The sequence below is a fragment of the Pterocles gutturalis genome, unplaced genomic scaffold (genome assembly GCF_000699245.1).
Source record: "Pterocles gutturalis isolate BGI_N339 unplaced genomic scaffold, ASM69924v1 scaffold22332, whole genome shotgun sequence".
Classification (NCBI taxonomy): domain Eukaryota; kingdom Metazoa; phylum Chordata; class Aves; order Pterocliformes; family Pteroclidae; genus Pterocles; species Pterocles gutturalis.
The window spans coordinates 1-13,424 of NW_010113417.1; the positions used below are offsets into that span (position 1 = coordinate 1).

At 43.0% G+C, this 13,424-nt stretch overlaps 1 protein-coding gene across 1 annotated transcript; it reads left to right on the forward strand.

Annotated features, from left to right (window-relative positions):
- Nucleotides 1–1,563: 1,563 nt before the first annotated feature.
- On the forward strand, nucleotides 1,564–12,215 carry GABRR2 (gamma-aminobutyric acid (GABA) A receptor, rho 2; the record flags this gene model as incomplete). Its single annotated transcript, XM_010074499.1, has 6 exons — nucleotides 1,564–1,787; nucleotides 5,853–5,935; nucleotides 7,535–7,675; nucleotides 7,915–8,067; nucleotides 10,089–10,285; nucleotides 11,907–12,215. Coding segments are annotated over 6 exons (1,107 nt in total), but the record flags the coding sequence as incomplete, so codon positions are not given.
- Nucleotides 12,216–13,424: the final 1,209 nt, after the last annotated feature.

The following is a 13,424-nucleotide window of genomic DNA, read 5'->3' on the forward strand; positions in this document are numbered from 1 at the left end:
TTTACCCTGTTTTTTTTCTTCTGCTGTAAATGGTACTGACTCTTAAGACATCATCAGTTCTGTCTCTTCCTTGCTTTCCTTTTTCCTGGCTCTCTGCTGTAAGTGGTACTGACTCTTAAGACATCATCAGTTATGCCTCTTCCTTGCTTTCCTTTTTCCTGGCTCTGGTCAAGCTGATGTTCTTTCCTTGTCCAGACCCTGAGGTTGGCTTCTCCAGCCAGTTTGCAACTTAAGCCCTGCTGGCAGCAGCAGTGCCTGGAAGAGTTTCTTTGGGACTGTAGCTGTAAGGGGAAGGTGACCAGGTGGTACTGACTCTTAAGACATCATCAGTTATGCCTCTTCCTTGCTTTCCTTTTTCCTGGCTCTGGTCAAGCTGATGTTCTTTCCTTGTCCAGACCCTGAGGTTGGCTTCTCCAGCCAGTTTGCAACTTAAGCCCTGCTGGCAGCAGCAGTGCCTGGAAGAGTTTCTTTGGGACTGTAGCTGTAAGGGGAAGGTGACCAGTGTCCAGTAGGGAACCGGAGGTGGCAACATCCCTGTTGGGGAGCAGGGATAGAGGCTACAACCACTCTGGCAAAGTGGAGACCTGCAGATGTGTGAGAAGACGTGTCCCTCTGGCAGGTGCCTGCCATGGTCAGAGTGGGGGTGCAGGTGTCTGGCCAGATCTGCAGCAATCTGTCACTGGAGATTTCTTCAACAAATTTATGAGAAACCTGTTGGCAGTGTGAGACTATTGTCAGGGCAGCCCTTTGAAACAGAGAGTCAGGTTAACCGATGGCTTGTCATCGGCAAAGTGAAAGGAGGCGGTGGGGGCAGGTTTAGACAGTGGTTGCTGAGTGGTGAGAAAGAGATCCCAGCCTGTGCTGCTGCCTGCCCGGGCTTGGCTGATGCGGCTCCTGTAACCGCTCGCTCGCTTAATTGGGAATATAAAGAAAACAAGTGTATTTGATCTCTCAGCATGAGAGAGTAGATTCAGCCCTGAAAGCAGCAGCTGCCAGGTCGGGATCAACAAACAGATGTTTTCCTTTGTGCGACTGAAACTCCTGCCCCCTCACTGAGCTTAAAAGAGAGCTTAATTTATCTGCTTGTGCAGTAGGAAAAACAGTTCCCTCACTTGGTTGCTGTTTGCAACAATTTAGTTATTTTTGGGATAAATTGCTTAGTGTTTAGCCTGACCATTGAACTGATTTTGAAAGTTTTTCTGCCAGAACATGCTGTTGATACACCAGAGTCCTTCAAGATAGTTTTGTTGGGACTGAAGAATCCTTTCTGCAGGGCCATGCTTCTCTTGGGGCATATATATATATATATATAATATCTCCCTTTTGGGACTGAACATTACTGGGTACCATAATACATTTATTGGGGAGTTATGTTTTGTTTTGGCTGAGATTATTTTATTAGAAAATCTGCTCACAATGAGAATTGGTCCAGGGAAGAAACAGGAGTTGAGAGGGGGGGGGATTTCATCTAACTGGTAGGAGTGAGTTTTCCTTATAGTGTTTCCTAGATGTAGAGAGCAGCACTGACAGACCTCTCTCTGGTTCTCTTCCTTTTTCGTGAAGGATTTCACTATGACTCTGTACTTAAGGCACTACTGGAAGGACGAGCGTCTCTCATTTCCCAGCACCACCAACAAGAGCATGACCTTCGATGGGAGGCTGGTGAAGAAGATCTGGGTTCCTGATGTCTTCTTCGTGCACTCCAAAAGGTCCTTCATTCACGATACCACCACAGACAACATCATGCTGCGGGTGTTCCCTGACGGTCACGTCCTCTACAGCATGAGGTGACAGCACAGCCCTGCTGCTCCTGAGCATCCCCCAGGGCTTCACTGTTCATTTTTCTCCTGGCATGGCTCTGGCGACTGCCAGGACTGCTACTCTCAACCCTGCTAGTCCCACCACTGATGCAGAGCCCTGTTTCCAGTGTGTCCAGTACAAGATTCTTGGCAGGAAGCTGTGAGAAACCATGCTGTGGGCAGTAGCAGGATAATCTCCTCCCAGGGGAAGCACTCCCCTAACTCTTTGCAGTCAGAGGAGGGCTTAGTCGAGCAGGAAGGGTCAGCATGTGATTAAACTGGAAGCTGCTGATATACCAGATGGTGACCTCTATAATTATCCTATTTTGCTTCCTGTTTGTCTAGAAAAACTTTTTTTGTTTGTTTGGGTTTTGTTGGTTTTTTGTTTTTTTTTTTTTTTTTTTTTTTTTTTTTTGAGCTTGCATGTTGATGTAAAGGTATAAGTTTACTGAAGCTGAAAGAGCAGCATTAAAGACATCCAGTAGGCCTTGATTTTCTAGCAGGTTTGTTGGCTGAAAGAATTCTGAGGCATGTCTGTCATGACCTAAAGGGTTACCCGTCCTGTGGGTGTACAGAGATCGTGAGTGTGGGTTTGCAGGGTTCTGTAATACACAAGGACATGGAGGCTTTATTCTCTAAACTGCTTTACTTTATGACAGTTTCCAAAAATACCACAAAAATCACCACTAGCAAGTATACCTATGATTAATAAAGTGAATACGTATATATCATGCTATTACAAATTACTATCGTCAATCAATAATATAGCATCAATCAATCGTATAGCAAAGCCAATAACAGCAGTAACCAGGTGTGTATGATTACAGGTTACTACAAACTTGTCATTAGGGGAGCAACTCATCAACAATATAGCAGCATTGCTTATATCAATGTGTAACACTGGTATCAAGTGATACCATCATCAAGTGAACCAAATCATCCCACAGGTAGGAGGACAAACTGAAACAACCCCAAATGTAGGCTCAGATGGGGACTAATAACACAACAAACAGAGTCTCACTTCAGATATGCTCTGTGTCGCGGAGTCTGGAGTCAGCTGGGTGTCCCCAGTGAGAATCCAAGAGCTGGCCAAAAGTTCATGCAGTGAATTCAACCTGTTTAGGAATGGAAAAGTACATGCAGCACGGGAAGTTCTCAGAGAGAGGCTCTGTTCTGGATAAAAATTAAATTGTTCTTGTATCAGAGAAACATAAGAGGGTGTAGGACACCACCACTTTGGGCAGCCAGTAGGTGCTGTTAATTTCTATTTTTCACCTGGAATGGCCAATAGATGATGATGGGTTTTATTCTTTCAGACCAATTTTATTTTTCAGACTATTTTGCACCTTTTCAGATAAGAAGTTGCTGTTACAGTCCCTTGTTTTTGTGCTTATCGATGATATCTCGGGATGTCTCAGGTTTCTAGGTGTCCAGCTTCACTTCAAAGAGGCCAGCTGTGTTTCTCAAGGATGCTGCAGCTTCCCAGGCTGGCAGGCCTTTCTCTCTCAGTATTTTTCAGTGGACATTTTCTTTTGCTCAGTAATTTTCCTCTTCTAACCAGGCCACCTTTATGGCTGCTCACATCAGCATCCCAGCAGATTTCATTTCCTTCAGAAGAATGCAAAAAGAGATGCAGAGAAAAATCCACTGCCAGAGGAGGAAAGCTTGAGAGCCCAGACAAAAGAACATTTCCCCAGGACAGAAAACATGCTCTCAGTGTACAGTGACCTTTGAATATTTTGTAGCACAAGAATTTCTGTTCTAGGATCTTTCTGGAACTTTTCCACTTCAGCTATTGTAAAATAATTTTCAAAAACAAGGAAAGGGGTTTTTTTATGAAGTTTGATTCAGGAGGCCAGTTCTCTTTAGAGAATGAGCATAGTGGGTGATATTGTCTGAAGCAGAACAATATCCCACCGAACCAGGGGGCTCTAAAGTTCACTGGTTTCGTAGTCCAAATATAATTCTAGTGAATTTATTTTGAAAAACCCTGGACAAATTATTAAAACCACAAAGAAATGTGTGTGTGTGTGTGTGTGTGTGTGTGTGTAAGAAAGAAAGTATGCACCATATGGCCACTTCGTTTTGCCTCATCTTAATGATGAAAATCCCATCTTGACCAAACACTTAGCAACACTTTCTCTGTTATGAACCCATTTAATAAATGCATGAAGGTTCTGATTTCCCACACCTTAGCTGAGCACCTAAAGACACTGTCTGTTTCAGTAGAACTGGGTGAGGATGAAGGTGCCATGTAGCAGGACAGACAAGAAAGAGAAAGAAAAATGAAGAAGGAGGTTAGATATAAGCTTGGGTCAGCACTGAGGGGAGAAGAGCAGGAGGAGAGTAGGGACCATCTCAACAGATGCTGCTCAGTGTAACTAAATATGGGTTTCCATTGCTCACACCCTGTGGTTCCCATGTGCTGAGGTCAGCAGCACGCCACTTCCTCAACAACCAAGATGAAGGAACAAGTATTTTCAACGGTAAACATTGGCTCTGTTCAGGTCTGCTCATTTTCCCATGTGCAGAATATTTACTTTCAAATTTTTCTGTGAACTCTTGATGAGATGATGTGACTTTCTAATGTTACTGACAGGAGAGAAGGCTGTGGGTTAACCACAGCTTACCACACAAGAGTTAAACAGATAATTGGATATGTAAGATCCAAGAAAGAGAATCTGCACGTTATTTGGGCCTGGTGGTGTTTAGGACGCTTAGAATGTGATCTGGGTGACCAAGCATGGGTGTCCAGTGGCTCTGGAAATGCTCTCGGGCATCTTGAGACGTCTGCATGTGGTTGGCACGGGGCTGGGGGACATTTCATTCCTTGTTTGGGCCTTGGACTTTCAAGGCCACCTGAACACTGCTCTCTAATTGAGGAATACCTTATCGGTGAGGTGAGTTGCTGTGCTGTCTCTGACTAATGAATTGTTGATGACCACAGGTTTGCAACAGTTTAGGTGACCCTGAGGAAAGAAAATAACCCATTGTAATGAGACTGAGTTAAATGCTACACACAACTCTGGGAGTTCATTGCCAACATATACCTTCCGGAGCATGTCCCCAAAAAGCTTCTTTAAGTTTTGCTCATAGGGAAAAATTTTGCTCTAGTTTTATAATCAAAATGAACATCATATGCTTTTCAGGGGTGATGAGTGCAGAGGTCAGAGTAGGATTTGGGTCAGAATCCCTTGAACAGAAGAAAGTTCTTTATCAACATGTGCAACAAATCTAGAAAATGGTCACAGCCGACATAAGTCGGCCTCTGAAATGATGAATCATGGCTGATTTGTCCCTACTAAACCAGGAGCTCCACTGCAAATCTGTCCACAAGAGAAAGTGCATTGACCCACTGGAAAACTTGTTACGTGATGTTGTGCACAACTGGACCCATTTAAAAACTGGAGCTGGGATTGCTGCAGCTCTTCAGGTGACACAAACTTAGTGGAGGCAAATCTCACTCCTTGAAAAACAGCTGCACCCATTTGACACCCCCTGCCTCAGAAATACTCGCCCCAGATTAAAAGAATTTGATTGAGGACTGAAATAAACTATTTTTGCCTTAATAATGTATACACTGGAGGAATTTTCTAGCTTGCACTTTGCACATGGCGTTGGTCGTGTTCCTCAAGCTTGGGTCATTGTTGGGGTGACTATGGAGGGAACTGAGCAATGGGGAAAAAGAGGAAAGCTTAATCAAGCTGGATGCAAGGCAACCTTCAAGTGTAAATGGTGAAGTTATTTTTATGTTGTTGTCTTGTAGATGGATACAAACTGTGGTGGAAATATCCGTACTGACATTAGTGTTAGTGTAACGTCCAAGACAGTACTGTAGTTCCTGAAAGGTGTTGGAATTATAGATTCCTTTGGAGTGTCTGTGTATAATACATCTTGCTTGGACTTGGAGAGTTAGGATGTAACTTCTTAGGGATTTTATGCTAATATTGTGTATAATTGCTAGCTTTAAAGCTGCAGAATGATTTATCTCCATTAATGTTCTCCCTTCATTGCTCCTCATAGAAACTAACCTTTCTTATTTTCGACTCCTAGGATCACAGTGACAGCAATGTGCAACATGGACTTCAGCCACTTCCCCCTGGACTCTCAGACGTGTTCTCTGGAGCTGGAAAGCTGTATGTTGTATTTGTGTTTCTAGCGAGGCATACTCCATGGCTGGCTGCACACATATAGACCAGACACATTTCAGATAACAGCCTAGTTTAGAGCCCCCCCAAAAAAGCAACAAAACTTCACCAGAGTTACTGGGACTCTTTCTGTTGTCTTACTGTGTTGTATATCTAGCCTTTATGCTGCAGGACAGGGGAATTTGCAAGGAAAGCATTCTTGTATGAAGTTTAGTAGATGGCACTTTCAAAAAAGAAGAACCACCAAGAGAAATGTTCGACATAACATATACTGATTCTCAGCAGCTTGCTGATGAGAAATTTGGGGGAGAAGTTTTGCTCTGTTCGTTGCTTCTGACGGGAAGATGGTGCTTTCAAGTGACACAATAAAAAGTTGATTGTAGTGATTATTGATTTGCTCTAAATTTCATCACCAATGTGGTTTACGTATGATACAATCCTGATCTTGCAAACACTGTGACTTGGGCTCAGCTTCTTTGGGTAGTTGTTCAGTGGAGAAGTGACAGGAACAGTAAGATCTTCATGGCTGTTCTGTAAACTTTCTCCAGGGTGTGCCAAGACTAACATCTAATTTTTTTTGGCTCCTCCCAGCTATTTTACTGAAATTTTCCTCTACAAATAACAAGGATCAGAGAATGGCAGGGTAATCTAGGTTGGGAGGAGAGTTTTAGGTTGACCTTGAGATCAGCTGCTCCAATACCCTGCCGAGAGCAGGGAGAACTTCAAAGTGGCTGTGTCCAGTTGGGTTTTGAACATCTCCAAGGTAATGGAGGCTTCACAACTTTTCTGTGCAACGTGTTCAAATTTTTGATGGCACACATCCTGAAAAAGTTTCCTTCTACCTGCTTGGAAACAGTCCTTTTCTGCAGCTTGCATCCCTTACCTCTTGCCCTTTTGCTCTACATTTTGGAGAAGAGTCTGAGAAAAGCCTGTCTCCATCTTCTGTATGACCCCCAGCAGGGCAGTTGTTGGGCCCCACCACAGAGTCCTCTTCTTCCAGCTGGATAAACCCAGCTCCCCCAGCCTCTTGTCTTATGCCATGTGCTCCAGCTCCCTGACCATCTTGATAACCTTTTTTTCATTCACCATTCCTGGTACCTAGTGTGATAACTCTTTAAGTAAGTTTTTAATTTACAGTTTTCAAATATTTCTAGACTTTTGCTTCAAACCACACCTGTCACTTTTATCATACTAAGATAGTTTGAGGTGTCTGTTTCCCTTTCGTCTACATTCAGGTGTTTAACCCGTGACTATTTCCTGAGTTATTCTTACCAGTTAGCAATACTTTGTCTATGACTTTTGATATGTGATGCTCAGTTGCATCATTCTAGTTGTTGTGTCATCAGTCTGGAGTAAAAAGAGGATGTGTTTCCCTGAATCAGGATGACCTGGATTTTTGTTGTTGTTGTTGTTGTCATGGTGTATCATATGGCAAAATCTTTTTAGCTTGCTGTTGTTAGCACACTTCTTTGTGGCATTGCTTTATGCCAAGGATGACTTTGTGCTTGTTAATTTTGTCTGCACCTATGAACTTTTTTTGCCCTCCATGATAAAGCCATACTACACTGTGTTTCTTTTTTCCCTAAGATGCTTACACTGATGAAGATCTGATGCTGTATTGGAAAAATGGGAATGAATCTCTGAAAACCGATGAAAAGATTTCTTTGTCTCAGTTTTTGATACAAAAATTCCATACTACATCGAGACTGGCTTTCTACAGTAGCACGGGTATTGGCCTTTTCTGATTTAATGCTAAAGCTAATGCTGTATTAACTACTTGTGACAGAGCTCTTGGGATTATATGTCACTGAAATGTAGTCTCCATGGTCTGGACAATACGTATTTTGAAAGATTAGTTTCTCTTCTCATTACCCTTTAGAAATAAAAAATCAAAGGCAAGGTCTTGCCTCGCTGTGCCTATCATCCAGGCTGTTCACACTGACTCTGGCTTTCCTCCTCTCTCAAAGGTTGGTACAATCGCCTCTACATAAACTTCACTTTACGTCGACACATCTTCTTCTTCTTGCTCCAAACCTACTTCCCTGCCACCCTCATGGTCATGTTGTCCTGGGTGTCCTTTTGGATCGATCGCCGAGCAGTTCCAGCCAGAGTCTCTTTGGGTGAGAGCAACTGCAACAAGCCATGACTGCATGAAAATCTTTGAACGTGAAAGTTTTGGTGGGAAAGGGAACTGTTCATTTTGATGGTTAAAGATATTGGGCAAGCAAATGTTTGTTTTATCTGATGATTAATATAATGTAAAACTCACAGTTTGTCTTAAGTCCTTCATCACTAAGCAGTCCTCCTAATCTGTACTTAGCTCAGGGCAGAGAGGGCTGTCTTTTTAAAAATCAAGTTGGGCAGAGAAGACAGGTTTCAGTATTTATGAGTCGATGAATCAAGATTTTTACCTGTTGTCCAGTCTTGCAGTTCTGAGACACACGTTGTCATTGGTGAGGGCAGAGTTCCACAGGAGTTTAGGCACCTACAGGGAGCTAAAGGTTTCCGATACAATTTTCAGGAGTGTCTTTCATGAGCAGGATCCTGCCATGTCCCAACTGCCACAGTGGGTGTCCCAGTCCAGGTATGTCTTCCCAACCAGCTGGCACTGGTGCTGTGGCTGGTGGCTTTCTCAAGGCTGCCTGGAGGGTGCCAAGGTGGCACAGTTGGGAAATAAAGGCAGGAAGGGATCTAGTCCCATCAGCACTTGCAGACTTAGGTGTTCCTCCATCTGATATGCGCCTGGGGACACTCGGCATCTCTGTAACACAGACAACAGTGGGGCAGTGAAGGGAACGTGGCTCTCCTCTCCCATCCACAGTGCTGAGGATGAGAGGCCACCAGCCCCGAGGTGAGGTGGAGGTTGGGTTTCTCCCTTCCAAGGGTGCTTTGCACTGAGAATCCAACTTTTCTGGGGTAGGGCAGTCTCTCCTTTGAGGGAGTGGGAAAGTGAAGAAGGAGCTGCTTGAAAATCCTGTGCGCACCAGCCTGCTTCTCTGGACGTCTAAAACCCATCAGGACATGATTTGTCACGTCAGAACTAGAGGAAATTACCTTAGCTGAGCATAAAAACAGCTGATTTGTTTATCTTTCCATGCATAGGTTAGAGGAAGGCAAAAATGTAATAGCAAAATCTCTGAATGTTAGTATGTAAGTGTAAAAACAGTATTTTAGCTCAACAAGTTTGAATCACGTAGAGAGCTATGCACTGCAGCAGACATATGAGAAGAGGCAATCAGGAGACTGTTTCACAGAAATAAACGTGTTCAGGGGATGTTATTTAGAAAAAACCAATTAGACCCTGATGAAAAGTGAAAAACAGTAGCTGTGTTTACAGTGGTCACTGTTTTGAAATGCCTGAAGTAGCTATGAATGCTTTTTGGCTCTGTTTTCTCTATTTAAGTGGCTTTGGGAACCTGTAAATATTTTTCTCTCCATGACAATCCAAACAAAATATACACTATTTTGCAGGATTTTATCTATATCTGTCTAAATATACATACACATGTATATATATACATATGCACACAAATATCTCTGTATATAAACAAAATACATATATATGTTTATAAACACCTACACACGTACACATCTATAAGTATAATAGAATGGTTGTTGTTCAAAACTTTTAGATTCCCATAGCTTGAACTGTAGACAAATATTTCTAGAGGTAAAACCATAATACCTTTCTTTTTCATGCAAAACATTTTATCATTATTGGTGTCCCTTTTAAGATCAGTGGTTTATATCAAATCCTCTTTAGCTGTGACCAAAAGTCAATACTAGGTTGCTTCTGGCAGTGCCTGTGACACAGATTGGTACAGCTAGGAAACAGGAGTCCTTGTCACCACTGGTCTGGGCAGACCTGACTCTAAGCACTGTGTTAAAACCCTAGAGGTTAAGGGCGGAGTTCAGTGCTGTTCCTAGAATAATGATAGTTGCTCCTCAAAACTACACCCGTTGTGCACAGAAGTGCAGGCAGTGCAACAGTTCTGAATTGGCAGGAAAGATACTTATCACAGATTTATTTTGCATCTAACATATTTTAGAGCATCATGTAGAGCGTAACTTGTTTTTCTTGAGACAAAAGGCTTATGGACTGTATCAGTCAATAATATTTATTTCTCTTGGTTCTTTCCAGGGATAACCACCGTGCTGACCATGTCCACCATCATCACTGGGGTGAACGCCTCCATGCCTCGTGTTTCCTATATCAAAGCAGTGGACATTTACCTGTGGGTCAGTTTTGTGTTTGTCTTCCTCTCGGTGCTGGAATATGCGGCAGTGAATTACCTGACTACAGTGCAAGAGCGGAAGGAGAGGAAACTGCGGGAGAGGGTGAGAAAAGCTTTTGTTTTGTTCATCCGTTGTGGTGGGTTAACCTTGGCTGGACGCCAGGTGCCCACCAGGCCCCTCTGTCACTCCCCCTCAGCAAAATAAAGGGGGAGAATAAGATTAAAATCTCACGGGTCAAGATAAAAGCAGTTTAATTAAAGCACAGGCCAAGGCCATGCACAGAAACAAAAGGTAAACACAGATGTTATTCTCGACTTCCCCTCAGTAAGCGATGTCCAGCCACCTCCCGGGGAAGCAGAGCTGCAGGATGTGTAGTGGCTGCTCCTGGAGACAAACAGAGTAACAAATGCTCCCCTCCTCCTCCCTGCCCTTGGCTGTTATGGCTGAGCTGAGGTCACATGGTATGGAACAGCCAATCCGGGTCAGCTGTCCTGGCTCCGCCCCCTCCCAAGCTGTGTTATAAACACCCTGTTGGCTGCCAGGGTGACACTCAGCACTGGGAGGGTGCTGTGGGGATACCGACTCCAGCTCAGCCAGACCCCATACATCCATTTATTCCTCTTTTTCTTACAGCTGACCTGGTCTTTATATTGACCGGTTTGTGCCTGTAAATGGGGAAATGCTGACATCCGTGTGTGTGTAATGGGGTGTGTGTAGACTGCTCCACCTCAGGCTGAATGGCTAACACCAGAAAAACAGGGAGTTGGTTTCATGGCTCTTCGTAGAGATGTGATCTGACCTGGGGAAGACTGCAACCTGGAACTGTGTGGGGATGACAAGAGGGGAAAGTATAAAATCCGATACTTCACTGCAGCTGCCACAATTGCTGTATTTTTAAGCTAAGGGTGTTATTCGGAGCAAATTAATTTCCCCCTCTATGGTCAGCTTTACTCTGGAAACTGTATTCAGTAAAAGTGGGCTTGTCCCCCAGTCTGTGGGGAATCAGAGGCAGGAACTCCTAGCAGAAGGAGGTTTTGGAGTCCATTTTCATTACATACAAGTATACAATTGATGTTGCTGAGACAGAAAACCTGCAGATTTTAAACAACAGAAGACAGTATTTGCTATTCAAAATTCTACCTGTATTCATCGGGTTTTTTAGACTTGAGGGATGCATGCTGATGCTGCTGAAATCAGTGCAAGTTTTGACATCAACAGAGCTGTGATTTTCCATTAGGCTTTTAACTAGTCCCCTCCTTGGTTTAAAATCAGATTTACAAAGAAAACATATGTATCTGTGAAACCAGAACTTGGCCCCTTTTTTTCCATAACATGTACTGGATAAACCATTTCCACAGAAAAAACTGCATCTTGTCCTTGTATATTTATAAACACAAAGATAGCAAAATAAGGAAACTCAAGACAGCAAGGCTGAACAGAGATAGCTAAGAAAACCTTTTAGTTAGTTTTTATGCCTGCTGAAGCGCTTTTAAAATATTTTCTGAAGCTACTTTCCATGTAGTGTAGCCAAACCTTTTCTCTTCCTTTTTGTAACACACGCAAAAAAAATAAAAGTTATTTTTTGTGCAAAGAGAAACTTACAGTATGTCAACTAACATTTCAAGCTCAACTGTTTGCAAGCTGTCTGTTAATAGAAAGGCATCATTACTGTTGCTAATGTGTTATTCCAGCGTTCAGCTATATTTCTTGTTTATGTTCCTAGTTTCCATGTGCGTGTGGAATAACTCATTCGAAAACTATGATGCTGGATGGAAACTACAGTGAATCTGATGCCAACAGCCTGGCAGGATATACAAGAAACCAGATGGTCTCAGAGGAAGAAAAGCAAGAAAAGATGGTTGTGCACTTAGCTATGAGCAATGAGTCTAATTCATCAAGGAAGAGAGGCCTGAAGGGCCATGTGGGCTTGCGCATCATCCAGAACACTCACGCAATTGATAAATACTCAAGATTAATATTTCCAGGCACCTATATATTTTTTAATTTGATATATTGGTCTGTCTTTAGCTAAGCATGCTGGCACAGCAGTGACTGAAGCAGAAGACATTTACAAAACTCTCTTTTGTTGGTTCTTTTTTCAGTCTAATCTGGATGCAAAGCCAGAAAAGTGATTATTTTATTGGTTCTTTGGAGGCTAAAGAGGAGGACACATCCTCCTGTGGGCAACTCCATGCACAGGCATCATGGAGGAACCTGCTGTGCTGGTTGTTTTCCAAACCACACCCCAGCTCCTGTTTGCTTTATGACACGTGTTGTTTCTCATACTTGAAAATATGTGCTCACCGTTCACCCAAAGGTGCTGTGCGTTCATTTGGGACTGGCCACGCTGGTGCTGCCTGCTGTGCAATGGACAACCAGAGACAGTGCTCACATGGACACATGCAACTTCCAAGGGGAGGTCTGGACAGTGCATCTCCTACAAGGGAACTGAAGACAGTCTTTCCTTTTCAAAATCCTTGCTTTTGAGCAAATCCTCTTATTTTTCTTTGGCATATGAACTTCATATTTCCTTCCATTGTTTTATGAAGCTGCTGGAGAGCACTGTAACAAGCTCCTGCGCTTGGCATTTCATTTTTCATCCCGTGATATCTCCCTTTCCTTTGCTAACAACACTGACAGCAAAACCCAAATGTAGAAACATGATAGCAGCAAGACAACAAAGTCCAGGTTTGTGCACTCCTTGTTTTCAGAAAATACCATAACTTTTTTGGCTGTTGTGGAGATTATGTTCAACAAAACATTTGGTTACCAACCTGAAACTCAGCAGGGTGGGCAGAGCCTGAAGTGTGAAGACCCAGGACTGAGGCTACAAGCTGCCTGTATGATTAGATTATGTTATACATCTGACTGGCATTAGGCCATCGAATCATAGAAATTAACGGTCGGAATTTGTAACTCTTAAGCAGGTATTCCTCTATTTGCAGTTCTGGGCAGCACTGGGGATAGCTCCACCTAAAGTGCTCCAATGGATGCGCAAAACTGCAGAGAATACATGTTGCAAACTTATACATATTCAGTAAATTCCCTGTAATTATTTACATAAATATAAGATTTCTTGGAACTCAATATATGCAAATATCCTTTTGCTCATGTGCAGAGGTTCCACCCTGGTTGTCTGTAGGTGGTCTCAGGATGAAGTAAGAACTCTTCCTCCTTTGCCCCCTTGTTGAACTTTCTTCTGATTCTGCGCAGTGGTGTCCCTTTTTCTCAATTAATTTTA